Source organism: Asterias rubens, chromosome 18, assembly GCF_902459465.1.
Source record: "Asterias rubens chromosome 18, eAstRub1.3, whole genome shotgun sequence".
Classification (NCBI taxonomy): domain Eukaryota; kingdom Metazoa; phylum Echinodermata; class Asteroidea; order Forcipulatida; family Asteriidae; genus Asterias; species Asterias rubens.
The window spans coordinates 8,882,855-8,905,808 of NC_047079.1; the positions used below are offsets into that span (position 1 = coordinate 8,882,855).

Below are 22,954 nucleotides of genomic sequence, written 5' to 3' on the forward strand. Positions count from 1 at the left end.
TATAAACATGATGTGGGTAACTTTGTGGGTACTTTAGGGTACCTGCGCCTCATAGGTACCCAACTAGGTTCCCTTTACTCACCTCACTGTCTACTATGATACTGTTTCCGTGAGGGCAAGCCTTGGGCAGGTAATCCTTGATATGGGTAACTTTGTGGGTACTTCAGGGTAGCTGCGCCCCATAGGTACCCAACTAGGTTCCCTTTACTCACCTCACTGTCTAATATGATACTGTTTCCCTGAGGGCAAGCTTTGGGCAGGTAATCCTTGATATGGGTGACTTTGTGAGGTAAGACCGGCTTCAGACTGCGACTGAAGTACTGGAAGGTGTCACCTTGTTTGTGTATCTGTACCCGTTCACCGTCGTACTTGATCTCAGCAAACATACCGTTGGGACACTTGCTCATGGCCATCTCAACTGACTTGCAAGCCTCAGCCTTGAATAAAGGAGAAAAAACCCAATCACTTTCAAAGGGAGGTATACACTTGGTCAGGGCTGTATGCTTCGTTTTTGAAAGGGCAAGGGCACCAAGGCATTTTCTTCTTGGTAAAGGGCACCCTATGATGAAATTGCAAATTTCTACTGGAGCATTTCAAGGGCACCAAGGCAATGACCAGGGGACACGGAGGCAATCGGCCTCATTGCCTCCGTGAAGTATCAGGCCTGCTTAGTCATTACTCTTAAAATTAATGGCAATAAAAACTTTCGGTTAGAAGCCTACAGGAGTGTTTAATAGAACATTGTATAAAGCAATCTGGCTATGAAAACCAGGATATAAACCAAATGTATACTTTGCCTTCTTACAACAGCATGTTAAGTTTTCCACTCAAAAATCAAGTCTTTTGAATTCAAAGTCTTTTGAATTCAAAGTCTTTTGAATTCAAAGTCTTTTTAAATTAACCTTTCTACAGTCTGGGAGAACGTAATTGTTTAGGTCAGTTGTTTTCTTCGTTGTTTTTCAAGTATTTTTTTCTTTCACATTTAAAACCAATAGTAATAATTTTTTTTTTAATAGATCCTAAATCCGTCACTTAGTGAGGCTCATGGTGCTCCAACCTTTAGCTTGTGGAGCTTTGTTTGTGAAGTACAAGACCTTTTTTCTTTTCATAGCACCATGTAAAGGTTTTTAACAAGGTGCTGTAGCACAGTGTACAGCCAATCAAACCAGGAACACCAAGGCGAACCCTTCTCTTTATGGTAAGTGCACTGGGCTCTTGCATACATGTAGCACCAGAGTTTGTGAATACAAGTTACATCAGCCTCTTTTTGTCTTACCAACATAGGGAGCACTGGTGTCATCAGTGAAGCCCTGACGCTAAGCTTCTTGGTCATCCCGGGACGCCCATTGGACGCCTCCTTGTTCTTGTTGACGCGATCGACAACATCCCGAAGATCACGTGAGGCTTGAAATGCTTCGTAGGCGTTGGGATCTAGGGCTTCTAGTCTAAAGGGCAAGATGATAACCAATAGAGGGGGGTATTTAAAGGTTGAGGTTATAAATTAAAAACTATTTATCTCTTAACTTTAAATATTCCTTGTCTATTGATTTTGATATTGTGGAAATAAACCGACTTCGACTTTTGTATTCAAAACCTTTACAAATATTGTTTTAAAAACAAACTGGCTCCTTAAGAAATGGGTTGGTACAGAAGGTGCATTTCAAGGTGTCAGTGGAAATATGCTGAGTATTTATTAATGTGTTGTACACTCGGCTTCGCAAAACAGTATTCCGATTATAAAAAGTTCAGAACACAGACAGTCATTTAGTAACGTTCCACTTAAGTGCTCGAGCAGGAAGTCTAAACTGTTAGAGAAGACCTTTGGACATGTTGGAAGTAAATCATCATTAAATATTAACGTAGAGTGATTAGTACAGTGTAGGCCATGTCGAGAGGAAGATCCCAACACATTCTGGATTATGTTGTTCTTTTTGTGTCTGTGGAGATACAGTGGAGATTTTTCATGGACCATTCCAGGCTTGTTAATTTTATCTTCAGAGGTGTACAGCCATTTTCATTTTGCAAAGGGCACTATGCTAGACAAATAAGGAAAGTTTATGAGTGCAGGAGCGAGAATATTTTCGTTCATTGAAATAATATGGAATGTTTAGGGACACAACAGGCTGTCGATAACAAATGCTGGATTCTGAGCCTAATTGCTAAAGTGCAAAAGCTTGCAAGCACGAAGATACATTTATATTTCGTTTCCAAACCCCTTCTCTCCAATCTGGGGCGTTCTATATGGCTTTATCTTTATGCCTTTATGAATTTCAAGTTAGTTAAAGTGTGTGAAATGAATGTAGGCGAAAGGTGATTATGAACAGGGATTGATGCACAGTGTAGCCTCACTGACAGATCTCTGGCGTTGTTCACAAGCCTCGAAGTGTGACATCAGATTTTCAGGCTAGTTAGGGAGTTGTAGTTTCTTCCCTCGTCTTCATAAGAGCGTCACTGCGTGACGGACCTGAGCGCTATATAAGAAGCCACTACTGTTATCATATGGACTCTATCCAATGAAAAATTAGTGCATCACAAAACTGAACTTGACCTTGGGGCGCCCTCTTTAAACATTCAGCACAAACCACTGCATTTTTCATTTGAGGCTCGTAATTTTTTATTTTTTTGCGGCTTGACACAACCCATTATTGTATTAACATGAAACTAAAAGGCGGATCTGTTCAATTTTGTATGTGCTGAATTTGTCAACTGTCCACAATGGCACACTAGCTTCACACCGTTGTTCTTAGATTAAACCTGGCGGGGATAGTACATACATTGTACTTTCAGAGGCATTTGTATTGAGATTGGCCTAGGCTGTAACCATGGTAATGAAGCTGTTGTCATGGCTATACATGTATCTATGTTAAGATTAGTTACTAAATTGGAAAATGTGTGCTATGGCTACAGCTGCTATGGACATCTGGCACGAGCCACTTGCTAGTGCTATGAATGGCCTATAAATTGTTACACTCAATACTCACATGTGTTTTGCACCAGAGTTGATACGTAAATCATGTTTTATGAGGCGTACAACCATCTTCAAGTCATTGCCAGTGCAGCGTTTAGCTATTTTCGTCAGATGAACGCATTGCTCAGTCTCTTTAGTCAACTTGGCCATTCGCTCCAGGAAATCATCAACCTTTGTTTGATAGATAGAAAAGACTCATTATCAACCTCAGAATCTTAAATAAAAATAATAATAATAATCAGTTCTTATATAGCGCATATTACAAAATAAAGTCTCTAAGCGCTTCTGTGATTAAAAAGATGAGATTTCAATTGTTCTAGTAACGTGGAACAGTCTTTGAGATTGTTGGGAACAGAGTTCCATAATCTACATGTAGGTGAAGCATATTTGAAGGAACGTTGACCGTAGAACTTTGTGTGAACTGGAAGGAAGTTTTCGCGGAGGGTGATATAGTACTGAATTAATTCCTGGAGATAGTCTGGTGCTGATCCATTTCTGCATAATTTGTAGGTGAGTGTGAGGAGTTTGAAAGGTTTTGGTACATTTTATATCAAGTTTGACCATGTTATGAATCCCTACACTGAGAATGAAGGTGTACGGGTAAGTAATATAAATCATCAGCTGCATATGAAAAATGAAAAGTGCTACCACAATAAACATTTTATAGATAAGTTTTATTGTATGTATATATAAACAATGGGGGACTTTTGAACACTAGGTGGCAGCAGACTTACCAGGTAAATTTCCATTGTTTACTCAGTTCTGAGCATGCGCACATTACCGAGAACAATGGATTTTTCCTGGTTTTTCTGCTGCCACTAAGCGTCCCAAAAGTCTCCCATTGAATTCTTGAATTGAATTGAATTGAATGGTTCCAAAAACCACAAGGTATGTACCCTTTAACTTTGTATGACTGTATTTCTGTACAGGCTATCCTGGCACCTGGTATTACAATCATTTAATAGAATCAACATCGTTGATGGTATCAAAATAACACGCTGAGGCAGTACACCAAACACCAGAAATAAAAAATGGAGATAGATATTTTAATCTGTTAACAAAACACCCTGAAAACTGCCAGAGCGCTAACACAACATCCTCTAAACAACAAGGGGAACCGTGCGGACGCTTTTGGATAGGGATCTGATTTCTTGGTGTGTGTGAAATCGGAGAGCTCTCACACAGGCAGCCACAAGGCTAAAGCATCACTTAGACGTAACCAAATCAGCAATGAGACAGCCTGCCTTTCTCTGTTGGTCTTAATAATTGCTTCATTCTGGCACTACACCAGATGGCGAATACTTTGTATGTTGCGGGTTGAAACGACAGATGTAAACCTCGCTCCAATTTCAAGTATTTTTAAAAACATTTTGCGATTAAACAGGAGAGGGGGGAAGGTTTAAATCACTAGGGATTTAACATTTCACATCAAGGGATCTTCTGATAAAAAAAAAGAAACAAATTGGACAGACAAGGGAGGTGCTTATTCACTTAAACATTAAACTTCAATTATGAGAAAAGATTCTTGACTTAACGTTTGTATCTGAAGGGGGTATACTGGCTTATTTTGCGCAAACAGCTCTCTGCAGAACAACAAATTATTACCTACATAAATGTATACACATGCACCACAAACATATATACTAAAGGCACTTTACACTATTAATTGGTAAATACTCAAAATAACTGTTAGCATAAAAACTTACTTAGTAATGAGCAACGGAGAGCTGATTCATAGTAAAACATTGTGAGAAAATAATGATTATAGTCTAAAACTAAAAAAGAGGGGGGGGGGGGATATCCATCCCAACTTATCTGTAGAAATCTGAGCTTTTTCAGGAAACAATAATTTTATTTTGTTTAGGGATTGAATGACACACACCACGGTGGGTATCAACCATCATACTGATAGGCCTTTAAGTTGCCATCTTCCTTTACTGTCCATAAACATCTTAGATCTAGAAGGCACAAAGTCATGAGCTGTTTTTAAACTCGTACAGGGAGCTGGTTTAGCCGATGACGGTACCCCAGGTTATTGTGGCAAGTTCTTGGAAGCGATGGTCGGGAGATCACCTGCTCCCTTTCAAGTATCGATCAATGCCCAAACTGGATTAAAGAAATCTTGGTAAATTAAATTAAAATAAAGCTTTTTTCCTTGATGAAGAAAAAAGTTTGTGTGCGATTTAATAATACTATATTTTAGGGCAAGTTTTAGGGATCTTGGGATTACTATTTCATGATTTTACTTTTCATAGTTTAATGTTATAGTTTTGTTATTGTAAACAGCCTTGGAGCATTTTAAAAATGGATTTGGCGCTATATAAATGTGTTTGATTATTATTATTATATTTATTACTGAAGAGTTTTGGTTAGCTCTCAAAAAGACCAGGCAGGACATTTAGGGAAAAAACTACAATTCAGCAACTTGAAATGCGACATCAGACATTTTCAGATTTAAAAATAAATTGCTCTATCCTGCAGTGAGAGACTTGTAACCCCCCCCCCCCCCGCCCATCCACAATTTAATTTTCAAATGACTCTTTGCGAAGGGGGAACAAGTGAATAATAAAGCTGAATTTGACCTTGGAGCCCTCCCCCCCCCTCGTTTATATTAAATCCATTCCCTGTTCAACACTAGGATTACTGAAATTCTTGTGATCTAATTTTTTTCCGTTTGATACGTGGGGGGGGGGGGGGGAGCCAGAGAAAGGAAATCTTAACAAAGCCAACAGCCTTGTCTTCTTAATAACCACCAATGAGATAATATGATATTCTCTTTTTTTTTTTCATTTAGGAGCTCACCCCTCCAGGACGCAACCCCGTATTAAATTCCGAACCCCAGAACCACGATAAACCACTTATTAAATGAGGGCAGTGGACAGCCATTTCTGCGGCTCTAAACAAAATAATGCGATGAAGGAAGAGTAGAACATAAAGTTAAAACCCTTGCAGGGTTCTGCGCACGGTTTGCGCTGGGTTGGCGTCAAACATTAATAATAATCCTATTTAAAGCATCGACTTACGTCGGCGTGATGGGGCGCACAATTCGCAGAAATTAAATTATTATTTCAATTGCCTGGCTGGATGGGGTATAATGTTGTTAACCAGAATGAAAATGTACGACAATGAAAATTCTGAAAAGCTCTCTGTCATAGGCCGACCCCTGAATGGGTTTGTTGTCAAGATAAATTACAAACTTGAATCGGCTAATCGAATCTCTTTTCCTTTTTTCCTTGGCGCAGGAATCCATTCCCAAGGTCAACGACAGGTTTAGTATTCTTTTAACCACCACCAGATTTGAAAGCGTGAAAGCGTTATTGAAACTTATGAAACGCAGGGATCAACATCAATACTAGCCTAGTGTACATTGTCTAGTTAAACTGGTACATGTATAGCTGTTTAGGCTGCAGGGCCTCAAAATAATCAACAGCACCGACACAAATTGCCATGGTGCCTGGTTGCCGTGGTGCCCTTTGCAGCGTTGCAAAACAAATACACATTTTCCTCATAGAAGTGCCCCTTACTAAAAGAAAAATGGCTGTGCCCCTTCAAGAACAAAATTCTATCCCCTCGTACGGTGAACTGTGAACCAACTTCTTGTGATAGCGCCCTCTCTTGAATCAACCTCCTCCAAACCGTGTTAATTTCAGAATATCCGGGGGCAGATTTCCCTACGACGCCGGCAAGTTAATCCATAGTTTTTGGTTCATATGGCTCTTATCGTCTTCGTATCTTTTCAACTACTACTGTAATTCTAAAAAACAAACCGAAAAAAACCACACACATCAGTACCCTTTTCAGGAAGAGACACTTTTAAAGCCCCTGCAACAAAAATGTTATATTATGAGAAAAACCCTGTTGGAAGTTGAAAATCTTTTGAAATCACAAAATAATTCAGTTCCTAAGAAATTATTTCTTAATTACATTCAGAAATTTTGCAACTTGGAAGTCATTTACACCTGGGACTTTTTTGAAAAATGTCGTGACAAAGGGTGGGATGGTTTACAGATAACACTGTATAATAGCTACCGTTTTTAACAAGTCTTAGAAAAACAAATCCCATACTAATGTTATTTTCATGTTGATTTCTGTAGAGGTGAGTTTTTTAAGGGCAGGATGTGTTTCCGGGCGACAAGAAAATAGTCGAAATGTCAATACTCAGAACCAATTATTGTTGCTTACTGTGGCGTTAAATTCCATGACGTAGAAAACACTCTTCCTTCATCAAGGCTATAAAATATTCATGATTTTAATGTCCTAATATTGTTTTGAATGGTAAGGTAAGTTGTTCAGTATATATACATTGTACATCGACATTTGTATAGCATTAAATCCATCGACGAACTCCTAAGTGGTTTTGACGCGATACCTTTAAAACGACACAATTGCATCATTGCATTTTCTCAATAATAATAACATACAGTGCTTGTACAGTGCTATTCCAAAGAGCATGATCATAGCGCTTTACAATAAAACGATACAAAAACATAACAAAAGTTGTGAAAAATAGACAAAGCGAAACAAACACTCTACATTAAACTGTCAGCTCAAGCTATCGAGGCCACAGCTGGCAGTGCTGCCTAATGTACACAGGTGATCAATTAGTCAAGCTTATTATTAATGCAGATAGCTTTAGAATACTTAAGAAACAGTACAGGAATAGGATGCAGAACGTCGTGGCCGAGAGATCTAGTGCGCTGAACTAAACTTTTGCTGTTCACAGGGTGTGGGTTCGAATCCTTGCCTGGCTGGCCTCGATGCTTGTGCCCTTGAGTAAGATACTTTTACAAAGAAACAAATTGTTTTGGACAGAGGTATTGTGTACTAGGATAGGTATATGTTATGTACGTAAAAAAGCTAGAAACACTTATGGTGGAAAAGAAGGGATTTTTTCTTGGTGATTCCCACTAACTTTAGTGGGATGAGAGAAAAATGGAATGGTCCTCATTGATTTGAACCCAAGACCCCTGACACTCTGGGCAGATGCTCTAACAACTGAGGTATGAGGTCTCATAATTTAAATGTAGTTCTGCGTACCATGCAGGAAAATACTGTATGTTACAGCGCCAGGAGCATCACTGAGTGGCAGATAAATGCGCTATTTAAGAACCCACTGGTATTATTATTGATAAAGTGAGTGCAACAAGACATCACTGTTACTTATCATTAGTACATGTACCTCTTCCTACAAGAAGAAAGAAAAAAGGAAATTTACGTCACCTACCTCATGAATTGAAAGTCTGCTCTTCTTGGCTGGAGGGCATTCCTCACTTTGATCAAAGAACTTCTGAACTGTTTCAGCGACGTCTCCTTGGTCCAGGTCTTCCACCATCTCCTCCAAATTAGTCCCAAAGACCTAAAGAATCAAAAAGAAACAAAATTGATGAGTTTCAGCTTGATTCCATCATGTCAGTGAACAAAAACATTTACTCCTAAAAAAACACATAAAGCCGCTGGACACCTTTGGTAGTTGTCAAAGACCAGTAGTCTCACTTGGTGTATCCCAATATATGCATAAAATAACAAGCCTGTTGCAGGAAAACATTGAAAGAAAAAATACCCTTGTTGCACAAATTTATGTGCTTTCAGAGGCCTAATAAAAGGCTTCAGGCCTGAAGTCTTTTATTATTTGAGTGAGAAATTACCTCTTTCTCAAAAATTCAATACTTCAGAGTGAGCCATTCCTCACAATGTTGCATACTATCAAGAGCTCTCCATCGTTCATTACCAAGTGAGTTTCATGCTAACAATTATTTTAAGTAATTACCAACAGTGTCCAGTGCCTTTAAAGTGTATCATTAAGTGTTTTTGTTAATCATCTATTCTGCCTCTCACCTGGCTGAAGACCTTAACGAGTTGTTTACTGTTGATGTTGTAAACTCTTTTGACCACACCCGGCAACAGCAGCTTCAGCAGCAGATATGTGTCTCCTTTGAATCCATCTACAAACAAATATGCTTCTTTGTTACTATTACACTTCAGAAACCACTCATTTCTGTATCACCATCGGATATAAAAATAGCTAAACTTCATCTTTGAATATGTTGAAAGGGCAAGGCCATTTTCATTTTGCAAAGGGCACTTCCATTGGAGTAAGTCAAAGACCAAGATCAGGGGGCAACAGCGGCCATGGCTTCCATGTAACTCCAGGGTCCAATTTTAAAGAACTGCTTAAGCAGAACAAAGTTATGCTTACCAGAATAAAGTTACCAACCAATCTACCATGTCACATGAACATTTTGTGACTGGTATCCTGCTCATTTCTGCTGAGCAATAATTTCTGCTTTACATGTAGCTTTATGAAAATTCTGATCGTTATCGCGCTCCGGTCCTAGACCACAAAACATTCTCGTCATATAGTACTCACCACCAGATGATCCTTTTTTGATGAACGTCGCAACCTCCCTGGTTTTGGAAAGGTAAGCCGATTGATCAGAGATTCGGGCGCAGAGTTTTCGGAACTCCCTGAATGAGTTGTCTGGATGACTTGTGTCTGTGTCGGTCAAGTCTGCCGAGCTCTTAGATGATGTCGCTGAAGTGCTGGCTGCAAATGTGAAGAACAAAGAGGTAAAGACGATTAATTTTAATAATAAGAATAATATCATACAAGATATTTATATGGCGCATAATGCAGGAGCCTCTATGGGGAAAAAAAAAGAGGGAAACAAATTTATACTAAAAGCAAACATTACAAAAGAAAGATTCAAACTTCTTTAAAGGTCCCTTGAAAATCTGAAGAGAGTATGTTCTTTATTAATTTATTTTTTATGCAAGTTGCCAGACACACAAGGCCTGAAGGCCACTTCAAGGTGTGGGCTACAATTTTGTGTCCAGAGGCCGTTACAACCTACTTCTAGGGCTGAAACAGTGTTACCCGAGAAAGGCCTCATCTGATACCAGAAGCCTTTCTCATTTTTTGTGAAAAATTAACTCCTTCTTTAAAACTCCATTAGTCCAAGGGGGGTCCTTTCCAACAATGTTTTATTCTATCAACAGCTCTTCAGTGCCCTTTACCAAGTAAATTTGTACTGTCATTAATATTTGAAGTAATTACCAAAGGGTCCTCCTTTTAATAAATCTTTCATTCATTTTACACTTCATAGTGTTGTGAGTAATGTACACACCCTACCCCTTTATATCAATCGACAGCAAATATTGGCGCCCCCTTAATTTTCTGATTAATCGCTGCTCATCAGACAAACATTACTCAAGTCTAAGGTGAGGTGTTACTTTGGAGGGGGGGGGACAGTTAGGTTGACATTATCTGACACAATTAAAGGCACAGGTTGAAGGCAATTAAAGGTATAGTGTACCTTCGGTTGATGAAACCGTTCGATTATTTACATAAATGTAGATGTATACAACGTGTGAACATTTCATTTCAAAAGGTGGTGACGTTTATATGGTACACGATCGCTCAAAATCTGGAGCGAATAGGGGCATACACACGTTTTGTATACGTCCACACAGGAAGAATTACAGTATTGTGTAATCCCCAATAGGAGTTAAACAATCTGAGAATTGTTACAGTCGTAATGCTTCTCAGATTAAGTGACTGATGTGCACGCTAAAAGAATCAACTGTTGTTATTATCATTGACACCATCAAAAGCTGCTCAAACCAACAGTTTTTATTGCCATTCATTTTTAAAGTGACTACCTCCCTTTAAAACTACTAATTGTATAATAAAATTGAGAAAAGTGCAACAATTTAACGGCTCTTACGCTTCTTAAACAGAGATTTGCTTCTTGATGATGCTACAAGCCTCCTAAGATTACCTCATGTTATAAAAGCTTTAGGGTAGACCTGATCCCCGATGGATTTACTGATTGTTAAAGTTTCCCTTACCTGAAGGAGCAGTAGCAGTGGGGCTTTTGGAGGGTGTGGTGACCTTCCCAGCTGGGGAGAGAGTACTCTGAACTGTCTTCTTCTTGGCTGGAGTTTTGGCTTTGTTTTGCGTCTTGGTTGCCAGGTCTGCGAATCAAAGAAACAAAATAGGAAAGGTAAACTACAACAGAGCAATGTCAAAATTCTGTATCTTGTGTGTGACCCGACTTCATGCCCGATACTTCACGGAGGCAACACAGGTAATTGCAAGCCTTTACGGCGCTCGCTGGATCAATGCCTTTACAATTTTCTCATGTTTTTGTAGAGTGCCCTTTACCAATGAGTAGATGCCTTGGTGCACCTGCCCTTTCAAAAAAGAAGCTACATGTATTAGGCCTATATCAGTGCTTTAAATGAAAACAAACCTGTGAAAGTTTAAGCTCAATAAATGATAAAAAAAAGATAATAGTGAAAAGGTTTTCATTATTGTCTGACATCAGATTTTAACCTTAAATAACCAACACTGTTTTACATTAACTCAAGTTCAGAGGCACTACACACTACATGTAGTACATTAATTGTCAACAAAAAGACAAGTAGTCTTATTTGGTGTATCCCAAAAAACATTGGATAAAATAACAAATAAAGTAAGTTTTTATGCAAATAATTGGGACATACCAAGTGAGAATACTGGTCTTTGACAATTACCATTTACCAATGTGTTCGGTGCCTTTAGTGATACAAAGCGAAAAGAATAACTCACTTGTAACCGCACCTTGAGTTTCAAGATGCTAAGTTTAAAACCTACGGGGATCTTTGACTCGTCAAGAGTTGATATATTTGTATTTTATCTCAGAACCATCTTGAAGTGAGCATGATTGCACCAGTGTCAGATTCGTCAGCCCGATGCATCAGACATGTCTGTCGTAAGGAATCTACCTTGATCTTGAAGGGAGTTATTCAACATGGAAGTGACATGTGATACGAGAAGCTTCCTTCAGATGATACCAGCTTCTAATCTCGTTAGCACTTTAGTCAAGTCGGGACTTACTCTTCAACCTTTCTACTTTTAATCCCTAAAGACCGCTCTAATTCAGTTAGCCCCATGCGTAGGGGAGGGGGAGTGTATATCGCTTAACTTTATACAGAGGACTCTTTTCTACCTGACGCTCGAACCTGACGCTTTGGATATTTGGAAAGACAAGATTAAGAAATTCACACATCCGTGAGCTGAGCTGATGCACACCTTTTGTCGACATCTGAGAAGCATTTTCTTCTCTTCGTCGTTGCTTTCTGACAAGATGTCTGACGACTACGTTGATCCAAGGAGGAGGGAATCGAGGCTTTGCTGTAAAGCTCTCTGAAGTTTGATCATACTCAATGTCATTGCCGGGTCGTTGGGGCGTTCTTAAACATCAGTCAGCTTTACAGTACAACGCTAAACTCCCCCCTTTCTGATTCTTCTTCTAAGTATCATCCCCGTTAAATCTTGTCCAAGTCGGTCAGTTAACCACCGAGATTCTTGAGACTGAAGCAGCTACAGTTGACTTGGTTCCCGGCGTAAAAAAGGGGTTAAGGTTGGAATATTTGACACACTTTGCAGCTTAATTTACTCTGACACAAAAGGCAAAGACAAGAGCTTGGTGGCACTGTACCAAGACAAACAAGAAATGTACTGTACGCTTAATGCAGCACGACTAGGCTTCACACACGACTTGTGCGTTCACTTAATTGCACTGATCGGCTGTGGAAATGGCAGCCACTTTTTTCTGCATGTCTTTACGTGTACATACAAAATACATATATTTTTGTCGCTTGACGAAGATAATAAGAGGGGGGTGATTCTTGAATCCACAACATGAAAGTAGATCATGAGACATCATTTAGTAACATTTACCGGCACCCTCAAAATCCACTCTAGATAGTGAGATCCACTTTAATGTAATATGGTACACCTTAGAGCATTAGGACCAATGAAGAGTCAATGAGAGTCACTTACAGCACTGCACTGATTCGCTTTATTTGATTGATTGATTGATTGATTGGTGGAATGATTGACGTGTATGTAGGCCTACATGTACTGTATGTAACATATCATCACAGCCCAACTCCAGTACTTTACACAGTTCATATATTTTGTCTGTTTTACAAGATTCCTGTCCATTAAAGCACACTCTATTAAAATTGAGATCCACGCAAGTGGCAACACATACACTATTAGAGGGTAGGTTAGCCCACATACAATTTACACACATTGTCGTGAAGTGCAGCTTCTCCAATTGGAAAACAAGTTCAGGGTTCTTCCCACAGTGGTCGGTGCCGGAAAACCCGCCCGGCACTCTGGATTCCCCAACCACCGCTGGAGGATTTTCCTGTTTCCGACCACCACACATTTTCAAATGTTTTAAATTACACAGTTGTCTGCAATTTTCTTTCAAAGGTTTTCAACAAAGAGTATAATTGGATATTTATGTATTTAATTATGGTATCCTACAGCCCGAAGCCAACAATTTAGAATTTTTACTCCTCTGATTTGAGTCTATTTATATGATCTACATGTACCATGTACGTAACTGATCTATCTCGCAATGGTTTCCAGGAAAACATTTTCCGCCACTAAAGAATTATTGGCCAGAATCCCGCAAGTTGCCTGCATGTCCATTTGAAATTGAAAATTAAATTTTGTCAGGGTCATGGCCTCGGGAATATTTTTGATTTTAATAAAAGGAGATGATATTCGGAGATAGCATCAAAAGGAAAAGGGCATCAAAAGGAAAAGGACATCAAATGTATATAGCGCTCAAATCCCCTGGGGGTGTCTTGACTGCCCCATGTGGATTCTACCACAGGTTGCTTTCACATGGTACTATGTGCTTTAAAACAAACAGCTCCACATCTCAATTCAAACAAATAAAAATCGATCGTCTTTTGTTTTTAATGCGGGTTATAGCAGACAGCACTTTCAGGACACAGTATAAAAAATACACAAGAAGTAGGTATTTTCACATTTTGTTTTCTTTTGTTTGTGTGCTACATCTATAAAAAAAAATGTACATTATGAGTCCGTCACAAGGGAAATGCTTGAAAACGTACCTCTACAATCATTTCATTTTATTCAACCTGTTCAAGAACCATTTTATTCCATACACTCACAGAGTATAGCAGGCCAGTTCCACATAGTCCTCATAAACAAAATTATGAGAAATCGCCTAACACAAGCCTTAATAGTGCCGTCACTGATTAGCATTAAAATCTTTGTTCACAACAGACAACAGATACTGGAAGAGGAAACAAACGAAGGCAGTATGCGCGTTATTTCGAGGAGTCTAGAAACATCTCGGTGTTCAACCACATCTGATTTAGAGTTGGACTGCCATTATGCCAAGTTTCCGACCACTGTGCATACCTACAGCTCTTTCCGCTTTGAAATTCCATCATCGCGACCACTCGTTGGATTTTTTTAGTCCTGAGCTGTCAGCTAGTAACAATCTAAAAACAGATCTACTTCAGACCTTAGTTTGTCTTCCGGCAAGATTTCCCTGTCAGAATATCAACAAGCTAAATGATTAGAAGAACCTGTTAATGTTCAACAGCACGCAAAGTACACCCCTGGTTTTGGGCCGACGCTCCTACCTGAATGCAAATCAGGCAATTAGCACCACAGCCGTGTAGGACCACATCGGTTTAAACAAACGCGAGTCCACGCTTTTTTACAACTACAAGAGCGAACAGCTCCGCCCTGGGGGCCAAAACCAATTGAAAAAGTTTAACCGAGGCCAGGACTGGGGAACAATCACGGACAGGATGAAAAAAAAGAAGAAAAAAAAAAAAAAGACAACATCATCGGCCAGGGGGATTATAAGTGAGACGAGCCTTGACAAGTTGGAGTGCAGAGCAAAGAGGACACGGGATACAGTGTCGACTGATGTTCTCACATCAACTCTTGAGGAGGCGGTTTGTCTTGTGATCGGCAATCGCCTGGCCATAACACTTAATGTATCTCCCCCAGTGGGGTCGTAGGGCAAGGGGTCCGAGAATGGAGTGAGATGCAGTGTAATTTCCGGCCTTGTTAGCCTAGGGGGGACGTTGGGAAGTTAGAGCCCCCTCGGGGGATGAAGATGCAGGTACTCTGTATCCATAGATCATTTGCTTGCACTAGTAACATCTCTCAGCATTCTAGGTACATGTACATGTAGGCAGAGAGGGGGAAAAGCTCTGTTGATATTAACACATTGCACTGCTCAGAACTGATTTATTTTTCTCCCTTTTTTTCTGGAGAGAGGGAGAGAGTATCTATCAACTTGATGTTTGTTTCCTGCGGTGCACTTTGACAACAAAGAGGCATGAGGACTTTGATGTTGTCTCTACATGTATGTATGTGATGCCTCCCCAAGCCAGCTTTTTGATACAGTTTCTTCATAGGAGTAGGCAAGACTAATGTATGGAGATTGCCACTGACTTACTGCTAACACAGTATAACACTTCACCAAATGGCAGATAATTCCTACACCAAACACTATCGAGGATTAAGAAGGGGGAAACAAATTATCATTACCTATTTATTAATGTGTTGGTTTGTTGTATAGGCTACAAGTAGCCTATACAACAACTCTGCAAGGGTCGAAACGGCAGTCCACTAACAATTATTTGCATTTATACATTGTACCATCGGTCCTGTTGGTTATTTAAGTAGTTTGAAACGGCTAACTCAGTAAATAATGTCTCATGTTTACCTGCGATCAATTCCTTGACCAATTTCTTTTCCTCGTCTTCCATCACGTCAAACCCTTCAAGATCGTCGGGCTCCTCTATCTTCTTCGTCGACGGCCGCGCCCGCTGTAGCGCCTCAAACATACACTTGACGTGGTGGTACTGTTTCATGTCTCCTCCATCCTCAGAAAATGGATTGGCAACCAGCTTAGCGATGCGGGGGTCCTTCTTAGTGATACCCTGTTTGCATTTCTTACACTTAGATGTCCCCAAACGAGCATAGTCGATGGCGTAGCGGTTCTCGGCCATGGTGTGCTTTAGTGATTTTCAAACTGATGAAGTTTCAATCTGTTAGGAACAAAACATTTTGTGGAGTTGGATTATTACAAAAATACTAATAACAAGTTTTTATAGTGCATTCACAATAACGTCCCAATGTGCTTTACATTAGTGCCCTGATCATTGGGCCAATAACAATCAATTAATCTTTCTCAGCTCCCGTGGGAGTATAACAGCCCTGAGCTGCCGTATATAACACCAACCCCTACCCAAATGTACCTTCGCAGGTACCCATTTAACAAAAAACAAAGATTCTAAACTTTTTCAATATGGGAACAATTTACATAAATTTGTAATACATTTTTGCATGTTCTAAAAGTATAATCAATTGTACAAAGTTCATTTTAAAATACGCTTTGGCCCTATGAAAATCGATGTATTTATAGTGATTTATCTATCGACAGCTCGGTAGTGGAATTAGGGCAATTTTAATAGCGGCTGGAGGTCACAGGGTGTCAGGTACATTGAAATTCAACTTTATTGAAATCTAGTCCAAAGACAAGGTTAAGAAGTAACACTTGAAGAAGTATTTTATTTCCCTACAGGAAACATTGGGTGTCTATTTATAAAAGCGTCCAGTAAATCTCACACATGTGCATGCACCTTTCCCCCATCTCTATCTCCCGTCACCTCCAAGGGCCCAATTTCATAGAGCTGCTTAAGCACAGAAAGTAGCTATGCACAACAAAATTATGCTTACCAGAAAAAGGTTACCAGCCAAACTGCACATTTACATATTGTGTATGGTTTCCTGCTCATTTACGCTTAGCATAAAGTTGTTGAAGCAATATTTTTTGTTCTAATATGAAATTGGGCCCTGGTGGATAAATTTCATATCTCAAGCGAGAATTGCTCCCTAATTATGCCACACCGAGCCGATCCAGATGTCGCGTCGAGAGAAAAAAAAAAGCAGTCAACTGTTGTTGGTCTTTGTGTTCGATAGTCCAACGTGCAATATCACAAGTGTTAGAATTTAATAAGCGTGCAATTTGCCGGTCGACGCCAATCGAGCTCGGGTTGTCGTTGGAATCCCTTCTGGGCCGTCGGATCCAATCCGCTCCTTCTGTCAGTGAGTTCGAGTTTAATCCAGGTAAATTGAGCATCCCAACGCCAGCTTTGTAGCCTACCCTCCTCCGGGCCCGAAAAAAAAAATCTTAATGAATGAGGCTGGGATTCTCTGCCACGCAAATTTGTGTAGGGCTAATAAAATTGACAAAAGGAACCGCCTTCGGACTGAGCAAATAGTGTGACCCCCAATCTTGAAACGAAACTGACTCTTGGGCGCACGCTTCATTGTGATAGCAAAGGTGGATCAGCATTTACTTGAACATGTGTCGGACCCGTCGTTGTTTTCCTTAGAACTAGAGCAAATTTATACTTGTATGTAACTCAACGTGTAATAGACACTGATAAAAGGTTAAAATAACTGTGTCAAAATAGTTTGGATAGGTCGAGTCAAATAATAAAAAAAGGTATTATATAACAACAACACATGAAATGTACTGTATGGTGCTTGCCCATTAATAATACAAAACATTTAAGTGTGTCACTTGAACATCGCTTAAAATATGGATTAAAAATGTACTACTTTGTTTTTCATTTACGTGTAAGTGATGTATGGGGTTGTAGTTGATGGTTTGTTGGTGTTGTTTTTGTGTTGTTGTTTTGTCATTACCTACTATTTTTATTTTTTATTTTTAAATTTTTTGGGGTGTGTGTGGATGTTCCTCAAAGAAAACATACAACAGACATCAAAAAGGCAATAAAAGTTCATTAGGCCTAATGTTTTAAAAGTACATTTACAGAAAAAAAAAAAAAGGAAAATTATGTAAACTTGTAAGTTTTCACAGAGTCTGTCCAGTGTAATTGTCTACATGTTTTTCATATTGTTGTGTTCAGGATAAACGAAACCTTGGAATAACAAGTAACAGTATCTTGTTCACCCAATATTACATGCTGATAATGACTGTCAAAACAACAATTAAACAGTGATAATGGCCGACATGAACAGACTTAAGTGCGTGAAATTACAATTTGAACAAAGTTATTATACACTCCATGATTATAGTGACACCATATAATTACTTGATAATATTGGACTGCTGGAAAGAGCTGTCACATGCGATGTTAAAGGTAATGGACACTATTGGCAATTACTCAAAATAATTGTTAGCGCAAAATCTAAGACAAGTACCAAAAACACTGAAAACCCAGCCTTTAAAAGTAAAGTGGTATCGTCACATAAAAACATCAAAATGCCCAATCCTAAAAAATGAAAATGCCACACTCACACAATTTTTAAAAACTGAATTCCATTGCTATCGATCTCATGTGCCCTCTTTTTTCAGTTGTTCCATTTCTTTTTTTTTCTCTTCTTTTTTTCGCCCCCATCCCAGCCCCTCCCGATAAAGCCGAAATTGAATTTAAAAGCAGAAATTTCGACACCATATCTTCAAGTCAAAACAGTATCCAAACTATTAAATTATAGATGATTCAGTTACAGAGATCACAAAAAAAATCTGACTTGTCCCTCCAGGTATTTTGATATTTTACAGGATGTCAAGAAAAGTGTTGGCAGCTGTACGAAAATTTGAAATTAGCCATCAGTTATCGAGCAAGTGTCAGTCATTCACTGACACATAACATCTCGCATCTGCCTGCTTGTCTGGTGAATAAGTAGCAGTTTCTTTTCGGAGTTGTCCTGTCTTAAAGGCACTGGACAAGTTTGGTAATGTCAAGGCCTAGTATTCTCACTTGGTGTAACCCAGTATAAATCAATTAGCAAATCTGTGAAAAATTTGGCTCAACAATTAATTGTGTGCATAATAAAAGGCTTCAGTGAGAAATTACCTCTTTCTCAAAATTTAGTGTACATTACTTCAGAGCAGGTAGCCATTTCTCAAAATGTTTTATACTAGTGTATCAACAGCTCTCCATTGCTCATTACCAAGTAAGTTTTTATGCCGACAATTATTTTGAGCCTAGTGTGTGCCTTTAAATATCCCCATTGTAATTTCCCAATATTCTCCTCATGTTATCTCTCCAAACCGCTGCAGGGGTTTTCCTGGCTGAGTTGTCCGCCACACTGCCACAGTGCTTTTTATAGTAACAGCGGCAGGTGAAGCCCTGGTGTCGCAAGGTGAACACTCGTGGGTGTTCACCTGTGCCTGGGTTGACCCTCCGAGTGAACCTCTGAGGATGTTTCTAGGCTTGTTCATTTGAAATTTCCAGGTGGGCACAATTTCCAGGTGGGCACCTGTTTTGCTTGGATACTTCCCCTCACCCTTTTTTCATTTTTGAAAGACTTTGCTAAAAAAGTGTTTCCGATACGCTTGTATTAAACTGTATACAACATTGGTTGTAAATTTGGCGTTGAAGTGATCAGTGGTACAGTCCAGTTCAGCTCAGTTCTGCTCAGTTCGGTTTGTTTGGCTTGTTTCTACTCAATCATTTGGCTTACAAAGTGATAAACATTAGGCCTAAGGTACTTTAACTAAATGTTAGATTAAGTCAGTGTTGGGTGTCTCCTATTTGAGCAAGCTTTAATGTAACTGGATTAAAAGGAAGTACTCTACATTACTAGGCATTCTTCGTGAAGTGCCCCACAGAAATTTAGCGCTTGCACAGTAAGCGAGGTGATCGTAAGCACGAAATTTGGCGGTAAGCAGAGCCATGAAACTGGGCCCAGGTCAAACGTTGCATGTACACACATTACCAGATTCTATGAGTTTTGCACGTGCCTGTATTAGGCCTACAACTCGTCTGGCTATGTATACATACAAATAGATTGTATTATTTGTATTCATGGCATGAAGTTCGGTTAAAATAGGTAATGGTTTCCTACTTCAGTATTATCAATTCGAGCCGACAAACTACAATTAAAGCAAACTTCTAGAATCAAAGCTTGGCAGTTACACGTATCCCAGTCTACCCGTTCATGTTAGGGGAATAATATCAATCTGTTTTTAACTACCCTACCGTATTAACGGCATGTTTGTCTTATTAAGCCGAGATTCAAAGTGTAGCTCATCAGTTTAAATGAGTAAAAAGTAAAAACACATCGGAGCGATTGGTACAGCAGTTGATACTAGTTGATGGCAACCCCCAACACATTTCAAACGGAAACACAAAATCTTGGTGAATTGACCCAAATTTTTACTTTACACAATTAATCTACAAGCACCAATTCAATCCAAACAAAACGCACCAGGTCTTCAATTTTAAGACTTTCTGTTTGTATAAACTATACAGGGGTTAAATCGAGTACTTGTACTTTTCATATAAATTGCTTTCTCAGTACATTTGCTGCAAACTTAAAAGGGAGGTTCGGAAAAAAAAATCCCAAAGCCAAATTTAGAAAGTCTAAAAAGTAAACAAGATATACGAATTTTTAAGTGTAATTTGTGTCCAAAACCAGAATCCATCCTACATGATGACAAAATACAGTCTGTGAAAGTCGACAAAGACCAAGAAAATTTTGAAAAAAATCTGTCATGTTTTTCCCTGTTTTCAAACTAATGAGATCAAGCTAAATTTTAACTGTTAGTGTTGTTGTTTAGTTTAGTATGCTAAATAAAGCCTTAATTAGTTTATTAAAGGTTTGCGGTAATAACACATGTAATGATAATCTTTAAATGAGTTGGGGTGGTTCTGCATAGAACTACCGCACTGGTTTCAACTCAAAGGTTTGCCTCAAATAGTTGTGATTTTACACTATTTGTGACTAATTTTTAATAGTCGAGACATTGGCACATGTCGCACTACTCGCCCAGTCTTATCAATAATATTACATTAGCTAACATGATACAGTTGATACTCACACAGTGTATAGACCTTATGCACATGACGTCATTTCAGTACGGCGCCCTCGCCTTAAAGTCAAAAGGAGGTTGTTCATTGGCCAATTTATGTGCGATTCGATTGTTTCGTCACCGTTTGACCTCAATCAAAGATGGCGGCTGGATGACGTCAATGCATTTAAGGTCTATACTTTCAATGTACAGTGTAACAGTACACACCTATAATGAACACACCACTCAGCAGGCTGCAACTTCACAATAATTACGTACTGGATTTTGCAGCCTCTTTTATATTTAGCAGGTTTATTAATTACTGCATTATTTACTAGTAATTTTCACTCTATTTTGAGCAACAGCCTTAAGACATGCTTTAACATGCTCTCTAAAACATACGTCAGACCTAAATTTGCTGACTGTAAACATTTATGAGTCAGTTCCACCATACACTGCGTAGACAAGCTGGAACAAGTAGGCCTACACCCCTTGCCCTTTGTTATTGTTGTGCACAGTCCACTCAATGCTTTGTGACTCATGCAATGTGTGTGCCTTTTCTTCAAAGAACGTGTAGTTCATGCCACCTTTAACGCCCACCTCCTTTCATTTTCACACAGGGAGTTCTTTTTAAAAGAAGTTTCTTAATAAAATAGCACAAGAATGTAGTCACAAATATCTTTAATATCTTTAAAATGAGGCAAAGTATCAAAAAATGACGAAACACCAAGTACATGATTAAATCATATCTCCACATGTTTGCCAGAATCGGAAATGTGGCACTGTTCAGACGCGGAGAGACAGTCTCAAAAACACATTTTACCTAATGTTAAAGACACATTGGGGGTTAATATAATACATTCCAGCCCCTTTAACCTCTTCCTGTCATGTACTTTACATACAACTATTTCCAAAGTATTTCAGTTTCGACAAAAATAATAAGGTTTTTGTGAGAACCTACCTTCCGACATCTCTTTATTTTGACCTCGGCAAAAAGCAGACGACTTTCACTGGTACTTGACTACCATGTTTCGAAGGCACTCGATAACTTGTTGGTCACCAGCGCTATATGTTCGTATGGTACCCCGTATCTCTCTTACTGCTAACCGCATGAGGAACTGACCGTACACATACTACGTAATGTTGTTGGCTGGACTTCGTAGCCAATGAGTGGCCAATGTCTAGTACGGCTTCGGTAAGCGGCTCTGGCTGATTGCTATGGAGGGAAATGTTAGTGTTGCTATCTACCTCCATGCTTTGATTGATGTTGCAGTTCCGAGAAGCCATCAGAATTGTCAATTAATGGATGGTGTTTTGTGCTTTGTTTTGTTTTTGTGGTTAAGTTTTTGAGATGGACCTTATTAGTCTGAACAGGATTTTCAAATGGAGGATCTCGTTCCCCCCGGATAAATTAAAGGAAATAAGGCATTCGGTAATCACCTTCAAGTTAATTGCAATAAAATGTTGGAAGCTTACAGCAGCATAATACAAAGAGTTATGTGATGTAAAACATATAACGTTTTTATTCATCACCCCGGGTTTGGATGAGAACATTATCGCGGGGGGGGGGGGGGGGGGGGAGTCGGGGGTTAATGTGCATCATTAAGTGTGCATCATATATCAACCTCCCTATGCTACACCCCACTATAAAATGAAACCCAAATGAGCACAATGCTAAGCACTAAACTATACACGAGACGGTCTCACAGCTTTTTAGAAAATGGGAAATTACGACTCTTGAACGTTTACGTCTCTTCATTGGAAGTCCCAAGGCCGAGTGAGTTGTTATCGGTCCAAATATAAACACCTCGTGACATACACCAGTGTAATTTTCTACGTACGAGCTTGAAAAACACCTCTCGGCAAAACCATTTATTTCACGGCCTGTGTCATCCAAAACGCCTAAAGTTGGAAGACACATTCATCCCTTTTCTTGGGCTCTCAAATCTGTCTATAATCGAATATTTGGAGGGCCTGCACAATTTGAGGGCATACCAAATAGTAATGAGGTAGACGATTGGTTTTCTAGTTGGGACCCCAAGAAGTAAGCATACTTATCCATTCAATAGAGTCAGATGTTTCTCCATCCACACCAACTGAGCCTGTAGGATACAGTGGCTTGTAGTAACTTTTATAAATACAGTGACTGATTAAGCAGCGATCATGCGAGAGAGCGAAAGAACATGAAAAGTTAATGAACACTGTTCCGAAACTTCCCACTTTAGGACATAAATCGAAGACGATGGAGGACGTTCGGGAAAGATCACTCTTTGAACATCCCCTCCTGTTGAACTGTAAGGGGTGACTTTGTCAGAGAGTG

The 22,954-nt window shown here is 39.3% G+C and overlaps 1 protein-coding gene across 1 annotated transcript in view; it reads right to left on the bottom strand.

Moving 5' to 3' along the window:
- LOC117302231 (DNA ligase 3-like) overlaps positions 1-21,655 on the bottom strand; it is a 29,893-nt gene extending 8,238 nt beyond the window's left edge. Inside the window, exons 1-9 of the mRNA XM_033786074.1 lie at positions 21,596-21,655; positions 15,529-15,853; positions 10,817-10,942; positions 9,336-9,512; positions 8,804-8,910; positions 8,193-8,324; positions 2,982-3,139; positions 1,277-1,445; positions 213-437 (exon numbers count right to left, since the gene is read on the bottom strand). Coding sequence (XP_033641965.1) covers positions 213-437; positions 1,277-1,445; positions 2,982-3,139; positions 8,193-8,324; positions 8,804-8,910; positions 9,336-9,512; positions 10,817-10,942; positions 15,529-15,814 — 1,380 coding nt within the window. The 5' untranslated portion in view covers positions 15,815-15,853; positions 21,596-21,655. The remainder of the gene's footprint in view (positions 1-212; positions 438-1,276; positions 1,446-2,981; positions 3,140-8,192; positions 8,325-8,803; positions 8,911-9,335; positions 9,513-10,816; positions 10,943-15,528; positions 15,854-21,595) is intronic.
- Between the last annotated feature and the right edge of the window lie 1,299 nt (positions 21,656-22,954).